At 44.4% G+C, this 18,944-nt stretch overlaps 1 protein-coding gene across 1 annotated transcript; it reads right to left on the reverse strand.

Annotated features, from left to right (window-relative positions):
- Positions 1-1,316: 1,316 nt before the first annotated feature.
- krr1 (KRR1 small subunit processome component homolog) lies at positions 1,317-18,521 on the reverse strand. Its single transcript, XM_079582855.1, has 10 exons — positions 18,432-18,521; positions 16,521-16,696; positions 14,414-14,548; positions 12,724-12,849; positions 11,665-11,748; positions 10,756-10,812; positions 9,072-9,242; positions 3,894-3,971; positions 3,724-3,820; positions 1,317-1,468 (listed from the first exon to the last, which is right to left on the reverse strand). The coding sequence occupies exons 1-10, from the start codon at positions 18,505-18,507 to the stop codon at positions 1,320-1,322; spliced, it is 1,149 nt and encodes a 382-aa protein (XP_079438981.1). The 5' UTR covers positions 18,508-18,521; the 3' UTR covers positions 1,317-1,319.
- Positions 18,522-18,944: the final 423 nt, after the last annotated feature.

Below are 18,944 nucleotides of genomic sequence, written 5' to 3' on the forward strand. Positions count from 1 at the left end.
GGTAAAGCCAAACTGGAGAAAATAGGATCCGTTCAGATGGGAGTTAAGAGGTTAATGAATGATTCTGATTTCATATTTTGAGTGATCTTTCAGCCCTAGATTTGGGTAAAAATGGAGAAAATGTGCTTGGTTAAGTCGGGGGTTAAGAGGTTAAGGCGTCTTTGCACATTAAAGGAGCTAAACCTGATTTTACTTCTAGAAATGGAATGAACATTATTGTATCCTCCTTTAGTATATCGTAAACTCAAATGCTTGTAGGGAAAACGGCGTGCATCAAATTATAAAACATTTCTATCAATTTCATGAACATTTTTGTGAACCTGACCCTGAAAAGTGACTCTAAGTTGTGACATTTGCCTATAAACTTCTTGAAAAAGTTACAAATGAGTTTGGATCATGAGTAATTATTTAATTTAGTGGCTTCTCCTTTCATTGTTTGCAATCCAAAAATCAGGTATAGGGCCTTTAATTATTTATTTATTTTCCTGGCACAACCTGTCCAAAACACCTGCAACTATACACTTTGTACACCTTTGTTACAACTACTGAACCTTTAACCTGTACTTACATGTAGGAAAAAATAATAATCACGATTATTTTTGTCATAATTGAAATCACGATTATTCATTGCCTTTATGTATTTACTTATTAATAAAAAACTATGCTGAATATTGTCAGTTTTCTGAACAGTCCAAATGAAGTACAAATGATTTCAAGTTTGCCTCGATTAAGGAGAGGTCTCTGTTTCACACCTGCCCCCTGCTGGCCAGCCCTCACACCTGCACAAGCAAACTGAGCAGCGCGGCCTGATGACATCATCACATAGCGGTGTTTGTTTTTATGTCAGGCAAAAGCATGAGCCATGGAAGGTGAAAAGCGACGGGAAAATAATCCCAGCGCCGTGAAATAATGCAAGGAAAAAAATAAAATAAAATAAAATAAAATTGGGAAAAAAAGAAATTGAAAGAAAAAAAAATAGAAAAAAAAAGTTTTTTTTTTCTATATTAATGGAAATCGTAGTAGAATTTCGATTAACTGCACAGCCCTGCTCACATGTGTAATTACGTTCTTTTTCCCTGTACCTACACATGGAACATACGGGCTGTAATCTGAAGTCATTCTTGATGATGCATCCGTCACTTCCTGTGTCCAAAAACATCAGAGAAACAAACAAGGGAAAAGTGGACACAGACTTAAACATAACGGCGTTTACAATGTCTGTGGAGCAGCTTCACAAACGGCCCTGGTCAGTCCCTGTAAAGTCCACGTCTCACTCAGAGTCTGCAGAGCTTTATCCTGCGCGTGTTTGGCTTCACGGATTAGCCTTTGTGCTTCTTCTTGATTTTCTTGCCCGGGGCGGCTGTGGCGTCGGGGGCCGCGATCACAGGGGGAGCGCCCAGTTTCTTACTTTTCGCCTTTTTCACTTTGTCCTTGAGGGCCTCGATGTCCAGCTTCCCTTCAGACGGAGCTGCAGGCGAGAAAAATCCACACACTTAGTCGTCTATTTTTGGTTTATGAGACACTTTAACCTCTTAAACCTCCCGCCTGAACCGAGCACATTCTATCCGGTTTGGCTTTACCCAAATCTAAAAGCTGCTTGAAAATAAAGTGACAAAGTAGCGACGAAAATTAGGATGAAAATGCAACAAAAAAAGTCAAAATGTGACAAAAACGCAACATCGTAAGGAAAAATATCCGTTTGATATCCAAGTGAGGCGCTACACTGGCCAATAGGCTTTAAGCTTTTAGATTTGGGTAAAGCTGAACTGGAGAAAATGCACTTGGTTAAGGCGGGGGTTAAAGCAGTACTAGGCAACTCTTGCCCCTAGATGCCAGAAGCGCCACTGCAGGTGTCGTAGCATGTTGCGTTTTTTACTCATTAACTCATCGATTGCCAATTTGGTGTTTGGAGAGAAAAGCAGGCGTCGCTCAGGAACACGGCAAAGACCAGGGGACTCATTTATAAAAGGCGGCGTAGATCCATGTTGAGATTTGCCTTAATTAGTGGTGGGTATCGTTAAGGATTTATCGATAATAATACTTAGGCCTGGGTCATATGGCCAAAAAATAATAATAATTATAATAATAATAAACTTTAAAAAGTCTCCTGATCTTTCATATGAAGAAAACTGCTCATTAATATTCATAATGTGGCTAAGGTTTGGCCCAGTAAGAAACAAAACCTTTATTTAAAAAGTTATTTCTGTTTCAGATTTTCCTCGTCTGCTCAAAAGTAAAACCTCTTAACAAGCCGTGGAGTTCTCAAGTGTTTTAGTTTTATCGTCTTCATGCCTCTGGAGTGATTGACGACCGTTTCCATGACAAGATGCTTCCGAATTGGTCTGTCAGTTAGGGAGGAGTTAGGAAAAGGAGCCTCGATGCTAACTATCATAGCCACTTTAGCATAGGGACCTCTGATGCTAACTATCATAGCCACTTTAGCATAGGGACCTCTGATGCTAACTATCATAGCCACTCTAGCATAGGGACCTCTGATGCTAACTATCATAGCCACTCTAGCATAGGGACCTCTGATGCTAACTATCATAGCCACTTTAGCATAGGGACCTCTGATGCTAACTATCATAGCCACTTTAGCATAGGGACCTCTGATGCTAACTATCATAGCCACTTTAGCATAGGGACCTCTGGTGCTAACTATCATAGCCACTTTAGCATAGGGACCTCTGATGCTAACTATCATAGCCACTTTAGCATAGGGACCTCTGATGCTAACTATCATAGCCACTTTAGCATAGGAACCTCTGGTGCTAACTATCATAGCCACTTTAGCATAGGGACCTCTGGTGCTAACTATCATAGCCACTTTAGCATAGGGACCTCTGGTGCTAACTATCATAGCCACTTTAGCATAGGGACCTCTGGTGCTAACTATCATAGCCACTTTAGCATAGGGACCTCTGGTGCTAACTATCATAGCCACTTTAGCATAGGGACCTCTGGTGCTAACTATCATAGAAGCTCTAGTTCACTAACTGCACAGATCTAACAGTCGACCCATGAAAGGTTAAGGAGTTAGTTGCTCGTGTTAGAGCTTAGAGGCTGTGATGTTTCAGACGCAGCCTTTGGCCTTTGTGAAGCAGCAGATCATCAGGAAGTCTCTGCTTCTCCTCTGGAGTCGTTTCACTGCAGAGCGTCTGAAACGATGATCAATCAATCGCACGTTGGGCCGACTCGGTTTTGCCATTTAGCCATTTTCCAAATCGTCTGTTTTTAAAAGCATTAATTAATTGAATTGGATTTATCGCCCAGCCCCACTACCACCCTCATCGATCCGGTGCTTTAACGGTACTTTGAAAGGAAAAAAAGGTTAGATAGAAGCTACAGAATAGTGGCCTCTGTCTAACGAGCCTGATCTTCTGTAGGCCGAGTAAACCTGAAGACTTTGCAGACGGCAGGGCTTAATGCTCAACTACGATTATTTTGAGAAATAATAATAATTTAGCATGTTTGTTCACGGGACGCAGCTCGAATGTGTCGGCACGGCGCTGCTTGAGGAAGTGAACGGAAAAAAGTTTTGGAAGCTAACGGAGCGAGAACATCAATAACCTGATCATTTAAAGAAGGAAGAGATGATGGACTTTTGTGGAGCAGAGACAGCGACGTGTTTAGGAGGAACGTGCCGCTGTGGAGACGGGGGCGAGCGGCTTCACTCACGCCGACTTCATCAGGACAAGTGTAGTTTCCCGCTCCCGTTTGTACCTTTATGGGTGTTCTTCAGGAGCGGCTTCTCCTTTGGCGGGATGAAGGCCTTGTTCCTCTGCTCCTGCTTCTTGGTCAGAGCTTCGGTCTGTTTCACCTGAGGTGGAAAAAGGCGACACAAAAACTCAGAAAACCTGCAGATGAAAAGCTTTAGACTTTTTCATTCTGACCTTAATCTCCTCCATTTTCTTCCTCCGTTTGACACTTTCTCTGAGGAAGAACTCTCCAGAAGCCAGCTCCATATCCACCTGCGAAACAACACACATGTTCACACTTCAGTCTCCATCCGACCCCCCCTGAGCCCTCATGGTGAAGGGAAGGGGCTAAGGGGTAGAAAAGAGAATCATGTTTATTCTTGACTTTATCATGGGTTTAGTGGCTTATCATTAAAATGCTACAATTCTACAGTAAAATAATCAGGTAAAGGGCTAGGATTACATGATAATTAATTAGAGTGTTTCAAAAAATACAATTTGTTCTCGTTTGCTTCAATAAATGACATGTTCAAATAAAACAAATCTTAATGATGAAATGAGCTGCCAGTCAAAATAATAATATAAGCAGAAGGATAGTTTATTTTATGCATTTTCAGACCAAGGGGTTGGATGAAGTCAGTGTCAGTGCCCTCTGCTGGACACGTGTGGAACTCTCTCCTACATACAAATTACAGATACAAATTCTAGCGCCAATGGAACAAGAATAAAACCCACTTGAAATCAGACAAATAGTTGTTTTTCACTTGAAATGACAAAATTATGTGAATTAAGAGAATATCTACTACAAGAGGTTTTATCTCATCTAAGACCAGACCAAATCTACTCAAACCTTAGATTTAATCTCTAAATCTCTTAGATTTATGTCATTTCTTCCTGAAAACGATTCTTTTTCCTGCGCACTTCCTTCAAATGTCATAGCTGTACATAATATATGACCTAATCGGGTGTATTGACATATTTCTACTCATTTAACTCTAATAATATTAAAATTACTCTCTGATTTGTGTAATAATGTTTCTCAAAATCATCTTGAGGGCCAGAGGTTCTGTGCTGAAGGGCCGGATTTGGCCCTCGGGCCTGACGTTGCCGACCCCTGCTTTACAGCATTACAGCATGCAACGCAGCCCTTTGATCGCAGCGGCTTCAGAGTGGGATAAACACGGCGCTGAGGTGAGAGCAGAGGTGAGAGCTGAGGCGAGAGCTGAGGTGAGAGCTGAGAGCAGAGGTTAGAGCAGAGGTGAGAGCTGAGGTGAGAGCTGAGGTGAGAGCTGAGGTGAGAGCTGAGGTGAGAGCAGAGGTGAGAGCAGAGGTGAGAGCTGAGGCGAGAGCTGAGGTGAGAGCAGAGGTTAGAGCAGAGGTGAGAGCTGAGGTGAGAGCTGAGGTGAGAGCTGAGAGCAGAGGTTAGAGCAGAGGTGAGAGCTGAGGTGAGAGCTGAGGTGAGAGCTGAGGTGAGAGCTGAGGTGAGAGCAGAGGTTAGAGCTGAGGTGAGAGCAGAGGTGAGAGCTGAGGTGAGAGCTGAGGTGAGAGCTGAGAGCTGAGGTGAGAGCTGAGGTGAGAGCAGAGGTGAGAGCTGAGGTGAGAGCAGAGGTGAGAGCAGAGGTGAGAGCAGAGGTGAGAGCAGAGGTGAGAGCAGAGGTGAGAGCTGAGGTGAGGTGAGAGCTGAGGTGAGAGCTGAGGTGAGAGCTGAGGTGAGAGCTGATGTGAGAGCTGAGGTGAGGTGAGAGCTGAGGTGAGAGCTGAGGTGAGAGCAGAGGTGAGAGCAGAGGTGAGAGCTGAGGTGAGAGCTGAGGTGAGAGCAGAGGTGAGAGCAGAGGTGAGAGCTGAGGTGAGAGGTGAGGTGAGAGCTGAGGTGAGAGCTGAGGTGAGAGCTGAGGTGAGAGCTGAGGTGAGAGCTGAGGTGAGAGCTGAGGTGAGGTGAGAGCTGAGGTTAGAGCTGAGGTTAGAGCAGAGGTGAGAGCTGAGGTGAGAGCTGAGGTTAGAGCTGAGGTGAGAGCTGAGGTGAGAGCTGAGGTGAGAGCTGAGGTGAGAGCTGAGGTGAGAGCAGAGGTTAGAGCAGAGGTTAGAGCAGAGGTGAGAGCTGAGGTGAGAGCTGAGGTGAGAGCAGAGGTTAGAGCAGAGGTGAGAGCTGAGGTGAGAGCTGAGGTGAGAGCTGAGGTGAGAGCTGAGGTGAGAGCTGAGGTTAGAGCAGAGGTTAGAGCTGAAGTGAGAGCAGAGGTGAGAGGTGAGGTGAGAGCAGAGGTTAGAGCAGAGGTGAGGTGAGAGCTGAGGTTAGAGCAGAGGTGAGAGCTGAGGTTAGAGCTGAGGTTAGAGCTGAGGTTAGAGCAGAGGTGAGAGCTGAGGTGAGAGCTGAGGTTAGAGCTGAGGTGAGAGCTGAGGTGAGAGCTGAGGTGAGAGCTGAGGTGAGAGCTGAGGTGAGAGCTGAGGTGAGGAGCTGAGGTGAGAGCAGAGGTTAGAGCAGAGGTGAGAGCTGAGGTGAGAGCTGAGGTGAGGTGAGAGCTGAGGTTAGAGCTGAGGTTAGAGCAGAGGTGAGAGCTGAGGTGAGAGCTGAGGTGAGGTGAGAGCTGAGGTGAGAGCTGAGGTTAGAGCTGAGGTTAGAGCAGAGGTGAGAGCTGAGGTGAGAGCTGAGGTGAGAGCTGAGGTGAGAGCTGAGGTGAGAGCTGAGGTGAGAGCTGAGGTGAGAGGTGAGGTTAGAGCAGAGGTTAGAGCAGAGGTTAGAGCTGAGGTGAGAGCAGAGGTGAGAGGTGAGGTGAGAGCTGAGGTGAGAGCTGAGGTGAGAGCAGAGGTTAGAGCAGAGGTGAGAGCTGAGGTGAGAGCTGAGGTGAGAGCTGAGGTGAGAGGTGAGGTTAGAGCAGAGGTTAGAGCAGAGCTGAGGTTAGAGCTGAGGTGAGAGGTGAGGTTAGAGCAGAGGTGAGAGCTGAGGTGAGAGGTTAGAGCTGAGGTGAGAGCTGAGGTGAGGTGAGAGCTGAGGTGAGAGCTGAGGTGAGAGCAGAGGTGAGAGGTGAGAGCTGAGGTGAGAGCAGAGGTGAGAGGTGAGAGCTGAGGTGAGAGCTGAGGTTAGAGCTGAGGTGAGAGCTGAGGTGAGGTGAGAGCTGAGGTGAGAGCTGAGGTGAGAGCAGAGGTGAGAGCTGAGGTGAGAGCTGAGGTGAGAGCTGAGGTGAGAGCTGAGGTGAGAGCTGAGGTGAGAGCTGAGGTGAGAGCTGAGGTTAGAGCTGAGGTGAGAGCAGAGGTGAGAGCTGAGGTGAGAGCAGAGGTGAGAGCTGAGGTGAGAGCTGAGGTGAGAGCTGAGGTGAGAGCTGAGGTGAGAGCTGAGGTGAGAGCTGAGGTGAGAGCTGAGGTGAGAGCTGAGGTGAGAGCAGAGGTGAGAGGTGAGAGCTGAGGCGAGAGCTGAGGTTAGAGCTGAGGTGAGAGCTGAGGTTAGAGCAGAGGTGAGAGCTGAGGTGAGAGGTGAGGTGAGAGCAGAGGTGAGAGCTGAGGTGAGAGCTGAGGTTAGAGCTGAGGTTAGAGCTGAGGTTAGAGCTGAGGTGAGAGCTGAGGTGAGAGCTGAGGTGAGAGCTGAGGTGAGAGCAGAGGTGAGAGCTGAGGTGAGAGCTGAGAGCTGAGGTGAGAGCTGAGGTGAGAGCTGAGGTGAGAGCAGAGGTGAGAGCTGAGGTGAGAGCTGAGGTGAGAGCTGAGGTGAGAGCAGAGGTGAGAGCTGAGGTGAGAGCTGAGAGCTGAGGTTAGAGCTGAGGTTAGAGCTGAGGTGAGAGCAGAGGTGAGAGCAGAGGTTAGAGCTGAGGTGAGAGCAGAGGTGAGAGCTGAGGTGAGAGCTGAGAGCTGAGGTGAGAGCTGAGGTGAGAGCTGAGCTGAGAGCTGAGGTGAGAGCTGAGGTGAGAGCTGAGGTGAGAGCTGAGCTGAGAGCTGAGGTGAGAGCTGAGGTGAGAGCTGAGGTGAGAGCTGAGGTGAGAGCAGAGGTGAGAGCTGAGGTGAGAGCTGAGGTGAGAGCTGAGCTGAGAGCTGAGGTGAGAGCTGAGGTGAGAGCTGAGGTGAGAGCTGAGGTTAGAGCTGAGGTGAGAGCTGAGGTGAGAGCTGAGGTGAGAGCTGAGGTGAGAGCAGAGGTGAGAGCTGAGGTGAGAGCTGAGGTGAGAGCAGAGGTGAGAGCTGAGGTGAGAGCAGAGGTGAGAGCTGAGGTGAGAGCTGAGGTGAGAGCTGAGGTGAGAGCTGAGGTGAGAGCTGAGGTGAGAGCAGAGGTGAGAGCTGAGGTTAGAGCTGAGGTGAGAGCTGAGGTGAGAGCTGAGGTGAGAGCTGAGGTGAGAGCTGAGGTGAGAGCTGAGGTGAGAGCTGAGAGCTGAGCTGAGAGCTGAGGTGAGAGCTGAGGTGAGAGCAGAGGTTAGAGCTGAGGTGAGAGCTGAGGTGAGAGCTGAGGTGAGAGCTGAGGTGAGAGCTGAGGTGAGAGCTGAGGTGAGAGCAGAGGTTAGAGCTGAGGTGAGAGCAGAGGTGAGAGCTGAGGTGAGAGCTGAGGTGAGAGCTGAGGTGAGAGGTGAGAGCAGAGGTGAGAGCAGAGGTGAGAGCTGAGGTGAGAGCAGAGGTGAGAGCTGAGGTGAGAGCTGAGGTGAGAGCTGAGGTGAGAGCTGAGGTGAGAGCTGAGGTGAGAGCTGAGGTGAGAGCTGAGGTGAGAGCTGAGGTGAGAGCTGAGGTGAGAGCTGAGGTGAGAGCAGAGGTGAGAGCAGAGGTGAGAGGTGAGGTGAGAGCTGAGGTGAGAGCTGAGGTGAGAGCTGAGGTGAGAGCAGAGGTGAGAGCTGAGGTGAGAGCTGAGGTGAGAGCTGAGGTGAGAGCAGAGGTGAGAGCAGAGGTGAGAGGTGAGGTGAGAGCTGAGGTGAGAGCTGAGGTGAGAGCTGAGGTGAGAGGTGAGAGCTGAGGCGAGAGCTGAGGTGTCACGCTGCATTCCTCCATCTCTCATTAGCGTTAGCATCCCGCTACTCATTACAGTTACAATTACCAATTCAGTCTTGATTTTCAAACTCTAGTCAAGGACTTTTTTTTAATGATTTAAGACCCTGCAGCCCTGATTAATATATATAAATATAGATACACATTTGGGATATTACACCTCATCTGCAGGATAATCAGAGGCCGTATGAGACTTGACGAGAGCTCGCACTGTGACAATGGTTTTCGATCCCAGTACTTTATCGATACTTTTTCTAATACCAATTCTAAATATCTGTCGTCTAGAGCCAGAAAACAAAACAATAATGTGTGGAAGATCTGCAAATGTACAATATCAGGTTCATCTCTAATGTCAAGACAATTTCGGAAGAAATGATAAAATGTGTAAAATATATAAATATATTATTGTGAGCGTGTTTCCGGTACCTTGCTCTCCGGCAGCGACGGAGGGAAGGGCGTGTACTCTTTCTTCACACTCTTCTTCTTCGGCTCTTTGCGTTTGGCCAGATTCTTGTGTTTGAATTTGGGCAGAAAGCGCTCCCAGCTCTGGCTCCTCAGGTCGGGGTCTTTGGCCAGCTCCCGCTTGATCATCAGCGTCTGGAAGACAGAGGAGAAAAGTGTAACCGGAGACGAGAATGAACAGAAACTGGTGTCTTAGGTTAAGGACTAAATATGAGGACAATGGAGCAGGGGAAAGAGACAGAAATACAGTGAAGCAAATCCACCGTGATAGTGCGCCCTCTCCTGGTAAAGACGGACACACGACGGTATTAGGTCTTGGGAAGATTGATTTGATCAACTCAACAAACGTGAATAGACTTTAACCGAGTAATTTCATTTTTATTCATTATTAATGGTGCATACATTGTTGCATGTATATGTCATTCCAGACTAGTTTTGACCGTATTATTATTATTATCCCAGAATTACAACATTGATTTTTACACATTATTGACATCAGTGTTGATCTTTTATTTTAGTGAAGTTGATGAATTCAACAGAAAGATGCTGCTGAATTTAGGAAACAGGGAAGACCCTGAAGGTACACATTTGTTATTGCATCTGCAAGATGACATTATTAACCTTATGAATTCTCTCCTTTCTTTACTGATTACAGCAAAGGCCGTTACCACAATAAACTTTTTATTTTGTTCCAAAATATTGTCTCTGTCCCTTATTGAACAAATGAAGGCTCTGTCCTACAAAATACAATGAAATATTGGAGTAAAACATACAGTTTTAATTTCATTAAAAAATGAAATAATAGTACATGTAATCTAAGTTACATGTTGTAGGGGTCACTTTCACGTGCTTTAAATATATATATATATATATATATATATATATAAATATATATATATATATATATATATAAATATATATGAAAATGAAGCGCTGGGATATTGTAACGTAAGAGGCCGCTTCCAGAAAACACAGTGGCGTTGTTTCGGTTGTAATCGAAAGGTGCTCTAATCAAGCCAAGGTCAGGAAACGAAGTGCTCCAGCAGTGCATCGCAACACTCTTCACACTTTCCTCTTTGAAACACATGATTATGAGCTAGCGATAAACATTTTCTCCCTAGCACATCCTACTTTGTATTTAGAGCAAGAAGTCATTTTGTCTGTACACACTTCACATGGGGCAGCTGTGGCTGCAGAATGCATTACCTGCTGACATTTCTGCAAATGTGTGTACCAAAATAATCCCAACAACACAACTGTAAAACCTGAGCCGTTGTATATCTGTCTTTACCAGCAGAGGGCGCACAATCACGGTATTTCTGTCTCAGCTCCGGCTCTGCAGCTTTCCATTATCGGGACAATGACAATAAAGCTCTTCCTTCATTCATTCAATGTGTAATTAAGGTTAGATTAGTCATTGTGATAACGTTATAAATGTTATTTCCAGCAGCTCTACAGAAAGGCGATATAAACTCTGATACAGGAAGTAACGCGTGTTCTGTCGCACTGCCGTGTGCCCTCAGCTGTAACGTGTTTCTGTCATGACCTCCAGAACAAGGATGGAGTGGTCGTCATCGGGCCCACAGCAGTGAGTGACGTGTGTGTGGTTCAAATGAGGTTCAAATGAGGTTCAGAACAATGACTGTACCTTAATGTTGTAGATGGGGTGGATGTTCTTCATGGTGTCCATCACCACCTTACGAACCTGCATCGAAGAGAAGACGTTTGTGAAGACACTTCCACCAGGGAGTAGGGGAGCAATTACACCACAAACCAGGGGTAGGCAACGTCAGGCCCGGGGGCCAAATCCGGCCCTCCAGCACACAACCTCTGCCCCCAAGATGATTTAGAGAAATATTATTGGGCAAATAAGAAATCACATACGTGTCTAAGAAAAGTCTAAGAAGTAGTGCCAGTATTATGATGTCCTGTCAGAACATCCCGGTCATGTATAATGTTAAACACTGATTCTCTACTGGGGGGTCGGGGCCCAAAAGTGAGAGTCATGGAACCATTTTCAGTGAGTCGCGAGGGAACTTTTATTCACTATTTCCCATCTGAAACTGCACAGAAACACTGACTGTGGCTGTTATAATGAATGTTATTGGGTTGTTTTGATCATAATTTCAGTCTTAAAGGGAAATCTACAACTTGTTCAACAAAAACTAGGGGAAAATACAATACTTTATACGATATATGACAAATGACAGTGTATTTGGGTCCTGGCCTCGTAATCCGAGGGTAATGGTGGGTCCCGAAGCCCTGACACCAGAGAACCACTGATGTAAAACATTGGCATTTGCAGAAGTGCCAGTAATCTTCTACAGCAAACCATTTTAAATGATATTTCTACATTTAAAAAGTTTCCCTCTTCACCTGCAGTGTCTCGCCTTAAAGAGAAAGGGAAAAAAGCCTGTTTATTATTATATGTTCTGAAACGCTCACACCCACACAGGCAGGGTCGCACTTTGAAACATCCCAGAAGTGATAACGATTCAGAAGATGCAGAAACATTATTTGAGTAAAACGATGTAAAAGTGTGGCCCGTGTTCCTGACCTCTTTGAGGCCGCTGTGGGGGCCCAGGGCCGACACCGTGTTCCCCTGCACCATCACGTAACAGCTGGTCAGCAGCTCCAGCGCCTGCAACACACAAACACATCCTTTAGCATTTAGCATTTAAGAGTGGAGCCGCTGACGTGGGGCGCCCTCTGGTGGAGCTTCATCACTATTACACAGAGCACTTCCTGATGGACAGACAGGGAAACGATCACACGCAGGTCAAATATCAGGGGGGAAACTAAACTAGATGACATTCTGGTTCAGTTCAACCAGGAGGACGGGGTGGAGGAGGAGGGCACTAAAGAGAAAACACAGGAAATAAACTTGCAAAATGTAATTAATTAAAAACAATGAGAGTATTTAACCGCTTAACTCCCGCCTGAACCGAGCATATTTTCTCCAGTTTGGCTTTACCCCAATCCAAAAGCTTCTGGAAACAAGCTGTGAAAATAGCAACAAAACTGAGACGAAAACAATGATGGAAATGTGACAAAAAAGGGAGAAAACATTGACAAAAAAGTGACGAAAAATTTATGAAAAAGTGGCAAAAATGTCACCAAAATATCACAAGAAATTGACAAAAAATTGACGAAAAATTTGATAAAAAATGTGACAAAAAATGGATGAAAAAATGAAAAAAAATGTGACAAAAAATGGATGAAAAAATGATTAAAAAGTGACAAAAAATGGATGAAAAAATGACAAAAAAGTGACAAAAAATGACCAAAATGTAATAAAAACATCACAAAAAAAAAAAATTGACAAAAAAAAAAAAAAAAAAAATGTGACAAAAATGTGACAAAAAATGACCAAAAAGTTACAAAAATGAGTTAAATACCCAACAAAAAAAATATGGAAAAAAAATCTAATGACAAAGGAAAAAGATCCGCTCGGTTCAGGCGGGAGTTAAGAGGTTAATATAACAATAGAGAGTGAACCCGTGTGAGCCCGTGTGAACCCGTGTGAACCCGTGAGAACCCGTGTGAACCCGTGCGAGCCCCCCGTGGTTCCCCCTGCAGCCTTAAAACATTAACATAATCCAGGCTAAAGTCTGACCTTGAGGGTGGAGCCTTTGGGTCCGATGAGGCGCTGTCTCCGTTTGACGAACCTCTCTCTGTTTCGCACTAAAGTTCCCACTTTGATGATGTCACAGGCCACGTCGTCCTGCAGGATCCTCACGGCCTGGACAGACCACAGACCACAGACCACAGACCACAGGGCAGGGGAGCGTTACTCAAAACAGCAACAAAACTGTACTTTAATGATACTAAATCATTTGTCATATAGAACCAGAAAACAGATTAATTTATTCATTTTCTTTTCATTTTGCTTCTTTTGCATTGGTGTCATTTGTTTAAGGTGAAACAACCAAGAAACTTCCTTTAACGACGTATTTCTTTTTTTTTCCTCGAAATGTTCCTAATTTTTTTTGGTTGCTTTTCCTCCAATTTTATATTTTTCCCCATTTTTTTTTTGCCAATTTCTCCACTTGTCTTTCACATTTTTAAAAACTTTTTCCCCCAAAATGTTGTCTTCCATTTATTTTTTCCGAAATGTTTTTTTCTTTTGCTTCAAATGTTTTTCCCCAAATTTTCCCAGTTTGAAAATTTGTATATAAAGATTAAGGGATCCGCTTCTTTGACACTTCATCTGGCCGATACCGATCCGATACCGATGCGATACAGTCTTTTTGTATAATATATATTTTATTATATATTATAGCCTTTGGATATTACAGTAGTTTTACCATTTTTTTTTATAAACACACAAGGTTTTGGCTTAAGCTTTGATTTTTTTTTTTAGAAGCAGGTGTGAGCGGCAGCTTAACGATAGTCGACAAATTGATGTATTTCCTCCTGTGATGTGGACGTTGTTCTGTTAAGATTGATTGTACAGTTTCTGGGATTTTATTTTGGCTCCAAGTGAATTCTGTTTTGAAATGTGTCTTGAACCCACGAGGGCGGGGCTCTTACTGACATGCAAGACACAATAATAAGAATGAATCAAATCAAATAAATCAAATCGCTAGCCGAGCTTAGCAATAGCATGAAGGTCGGAAATCTGTGGTCCTGGATCTGCAGCGGCTCCAGTCTGCAGGTTTACCACTGGAGCCGCTGCAGATCCAGGACCACAGATTCACGGCCGTCTTGTATCGGACCAGTCCAGTCATGAAATACGATCCGATCAGTGTTAATTTTGACAACATAATCATCATTAAAATCATATTTAATGTTGTTCCTCTGCTTCATGGAGCTGCTCCACATGAACAAAGCTCAGAGCTGATCCTTTAACAGAGGATTTACATGATCTGAGGCTCTTTCAGACGCTCAATAGAAGTTTGGATGATTTTAGTCTCTCCTTTTCATTTTTATTTAGTCTTATTTTAGTCGACTAAAATATCTGGACATTTTAGTCATAGTTTTAGTCTCATGAGAAACTTTTAATTTAGTTTTAGTCCAATTTTAGTCACAAAAATATCACTTTCACTAAAATTAAGACTAAATATTTTAGTCGACGAAATTAACACTGAATCCGATACTCTGAAAATACCTGATCGGCTGCCGATACCGACACGGAACATCGGATCGGTACATCCCTAATAAAGATTGTATATTTACTTTCGGTACTTGCTTTCGATACTACCAGACATTTAACGGTTCCCAAACAGAACATTAAAGTATCTTCTGTACCAAACCCTGTAGAACATGAGTAGGTGATGGTGGTCAGAGCGTGTTTAGGAGGTGACCTGTTCAAAGGGAACGCTCCGGGCCAGCAGTTTGATCAGGTCTCGGGCTCGCATGATGGCGTAAGGGTCGTACGTTTTCTTTGTGGTGCAAACCGACATGCTGCCCTCGATCAGGTCCAGAGACGCCTTGATGTGCTGAGGACACAGTGACTGAGTGTTAGGAGTTTCAGACAGACAGAGGATTATAAAACCAAGAACACCTTCCCCTCGTGCACAGCTGTGCCAAGTTTACTCACACTGGTGGATTTGTTTGCCCATTTCTTAAAGAATATGAATGAACACTATTTTTTCCCTCATGGTCAGTGATGTTGTGAAGCCATTTAAGATGAAAAAAAAAAAACATGTGAACTCATTTCAAATCACCATAACCAGATAAAACACCAAAATGACCCTGAAACACACCACAGTTCCTAATACCGCGTGTTTCCCCTTTAAAGCTGCTGTAAAGACATGTTTTCATCAGTAAGTGGAGTCGTGAACTCTGCTCTGCCTCCCCCCCTCCCCTCACCTGGCTCTCCCCCCGTAAAGACAGAGTCCTTTTCTATATTGCCAAGCAAGTCAATCTTCATTGAATACAGTAGTTTGGCCATTCAACGAGCTTGATGTAGAGCACAAGGTTGATGGAAGCTGTGATGGACTTGATCATCTGAATTGAGGTACAACAGGTCAAGCCCTAGGTTGGTGAAATCCTTACAGGTTGCAATGATTTCATCCTTGCTACTCTGTAATCCTGGTGGACACTCTGGAATGTCCAGGTCTGCCTTGTCACTGTATGTGACCGCAGGAAACTTCTCCCTAAACCTGAGAAATAATTAAATCTCTGGACGGTGTGACACCTCAATCCTGAGGGCATTCCAAACATGCATCTGCAGTACTTCACCAACATGGTGGCGACAAGAAACCCTAATGCTAGCTTACCAGCTAAACCCATTTGAGACCTACAAATGTCTTCTTCTGAGACATTGAAGAGGCACCAATAGCCCCGACACTCTTGGAGGCGTCACAAGAGGAGCTAAAGAAAACAAAAAAGGGACAAACGAGGAGATGGTGAAAGACTGTTGTGGAACCGAGGTAGCTGCGCAGGAGGAAGAGGGAGGAGGTGAGCTGACCAGTGCAGGACACCATGCTCTGAAACGGGGACAAACCCAGGAGGTGCTGCACCATTTCAGAATAAAGCACTTACTTATTTACTTATAAAAGTATTTGTATAAATATGCCAAAAACAAAAAAAATATGCGATTATCTCTCATAAAGCGAAAGATTCTCGAGTTTTAAGCTTATTTTAGCACTAAACTGTCAATAACCTTTACATTTTTTGAGCAAATGAAATATCATTTTGCATACAATGTCTTGAAAGCATACAGTAACAAACTATATAACTTTAAAATATAACAAATTCATACTTTTTATGTTCTGAATTTTTTTCTCACCCCTAACCCCATAAAAATGCTGATAAACACATCTTGGTGTCAGTGTGGGACCCTTTGATGAACTCTGATTGGCTTCAAATTTTGCAGAGCTGCTATTTAGCTTGTCGAGGATGCCTGTTGTAGCATTACCACTGAGAAAGCTAATGCTAAGCTAAACCTCCGGTCCTCACGTGAAAACGAGAAATATGCACAAATAAAGTCAGTAAAGAACAATGATCACACACTGAGCTGGGCTGATGTTGTAGTTTATTACTCACATCATCTACAATTAGGTCCGGGAGAAAACCACAGCTTGTTAGCTCGGTTAGCTCAGTTAGCTCAGTTAGCTCGCATTGAGCTCCGGTTTTCTCCCATGACAACAAGCATTAAGCACTAATAACGTTAATGAAGCCGTAACGACATAGAGCAGCTTTATGGCGATCACACACTGAGCCGGGCTGCGCGCATTTGTGGTTTATTACAGACCTTTAATCAACCATGAACTGTAGCAGGTGTATTTCAGGCAAGAGCTGCTTCCAAGATGCTACGAAAAACTCTGAGCTGACGTGACAAGCGTCTGACTTTAGTAAGAACAAGCGTCCAACTACGGGCTTTAGGCGCGTTTTCGACGGCCAAAACGCGCTTGGTGTGGACGCAGCATTAGTCGTGTTCACCCTGTGGTCAGAGCTGGTACTCACGCCGTCGGCCAGAGCGTTCTCCACCAGGGGCCAGCACTCCTTCAGATACGCCTCCCTGTACTTGGGGAACAGCGTGGCGAAGCTGCTCTCCTCCAGAAGACCTCGCGGGTTGTCGTCTTTCGTGAAGACCGGCTCCTTCCATCCGTCCGGGACCGTCAGGAGCTCGGACTCATCCACTGATGGAAAGGGAAGACACAGAGACGACAAAACTCACTCAGGAGAAAAACTGGAGATGCAAAGCAGGGGCCAGTCTTCCTGCAGTGTCCCGGTGTCTGTCATCGAAGAAGAAGAAACAGAAGAAGAAGAAACATCTGAACTGAACAGCTTTGCCCGAGCATTCCTCTGAAGCAGGGGTTTGTCTTTAGATAGACTACGTATTGATTTTACCATTATTAGTTCTTTGCCTATACTACACATTACCCAGCCACTCTGTTAACCCCTTAACTCCCACCTGAACCAAGCACATTTTCTCCAGTTTGGCTTTACCCCAGTCCAAAAGCTTCTGGAAAAAAGCTGTGAAAATAGCAACAAAACTGAGACGAAAACAATGATGGAAATGTGACAAAAAAGTGAGAAAACATTGACATAAAAATGTGAGGAAAAATTGATGAAAAAGTGGCAAGAAATGTCACAAAAATGACACAAGAAATTTACAAAAAAATGACAATTGACAAAAAAGTCACAAAAATGTGATAAAATGGATGAAAAAATGACCAAAAAAAAAGATAAAGATAAGATAAGATAAAGCTCCGCCCTCACGAGCGCTGGCGTTTCCTTTGGGGCAGATTCACAGTGAACATGATGTTTGTAACTCACTGCTGTGACTCGTCCTTCACCAGATCCTGAGCTTCTCTTTATGTGTGTGGAACCTGCTAATTGTGAACGTAAACGATCAGCGACAGGAAGTCCAGGTCTGGCTGACTGTCCAGGAAGACGTCACGTGGGGAAACTGTGCATAAGCCTATAGAGTTCGGGAAAATCCACAGTTACCGTGGAGATCCGCCATCTTTGCAGCTGTTAGCATACATTTTCCATAGACTAACACTGGATAAAAACAGTATAAAAAGTGGAGAAAATAGCCGTGGAACTGCTCCGTTAGCTGCTGAGTCACTGCTGGTAAATACAGCTAACTCACTGTGGTGTCCAAGTGTTTTAATGTGAACAATAACTCCAGTATTTTAACTTTTAAAATCCCCATTAGTTTACAATTGCTGCTAATCCCATAATGCTTAGCGATATGACGTCACATTCCCGAACTCTATAGACGTTTTCTCAAAGGTAAATCAATTTTATTTTAACATTTGAACAAGCTTGTACATGTAACTTTTTAACACCGTACGTTTAAACGTTTCATTGCATTATTGGAGTTAATTAACCCATTAAACCTCTGGGCTTTACCCAAATCTAAAAGCTTCTTGAAAATAGCTTCAAAAATAGCAACAAGTGTGTGACGACATTGTGACGAAAAGCGATGAAAGAGTGACAAAAAAGGCAACAACAAAAAGAGAAGAAAAAATGATGACGTGAGGAAAAAGATTTGGATGAGTTTTGTAGGTTTTAGTTTTCAAATGCACTCGGTTAAGGCGGGGGTTAAGAGGTTAACAATACGCTGACTTCAACCACGTGTGTAACAGAGCAACAACAGAGTTTACTTTATTTACACCTACAACATCCACCAACACATTAACATTAAAAAGAAGATATTTAACCTGCAAATAATCCTCTACAGACACGGAAGCAGCCGCAGAGGAAAGTTAAAGCTGCGTGCCGTGGTGCTGTGGTGGCGTCTCATCTTTGCGGGATGTCAACACTCAACAGTAAAATGGCCGCCGGTGTTTTGACCTGTCCTCGCGCGGACACGCTCAGAAGGTGCACGAGACGCTGAACCGTGCGATAAAACGCGACTCTTACCCTGATCCTTGGTCTTTTTGTTGTGTTTCTGCCTTTGAGAGCCGCTCACGCTGTCTTCCCCTGCGGAGGACGCCATTGCTGTGCGGAAGGCGTGTGAGGATCACGGCTGAGTGCGAATGGGCTCCCCCTGGTGGACAGGAGGACACACTAACGCTGCACACCTCTTTTTTATTTATGTTTTTTAATGTTTTTTTATTTTAATTAACTGAAGAATACAAACTCTCGCTGATACTTGAACAAAGGCTAGGGGGCGAACAAGGCTCTCAAAACTCAAAGAGAGCATTCAGCAAAGTAACAATTTTACAATAATGGAGCAAATTCTTTTAAATGGGGGTCTTATGCTAAATCGACTTTTTCAAGCTTTACATCATGTTATTCTGTCACTCCCTCATTAAAAACATGTCTGAAGTGTTGCCTTGGCACATTCATGTATTTCTGAGTAATCTGTAAAAACTCTGATGGCGGCCATTTTAGGGATAGGTTTGCCTGAGTCCTCCTAGGAACGCCCCCACC

This window comes from Gobius niger (genome assembly GCF_951799975.1).
Source record: "Gobius niger genome assembly, chromosome: 2".
In the NCBI taxonomy this organism is placed as follows: domain Eukaryota; kingdom Metazoa; phylum Chordata; class Actinopteri; order Gobiiformes; family Gobiidae; genus Gobius; species Gobius niger.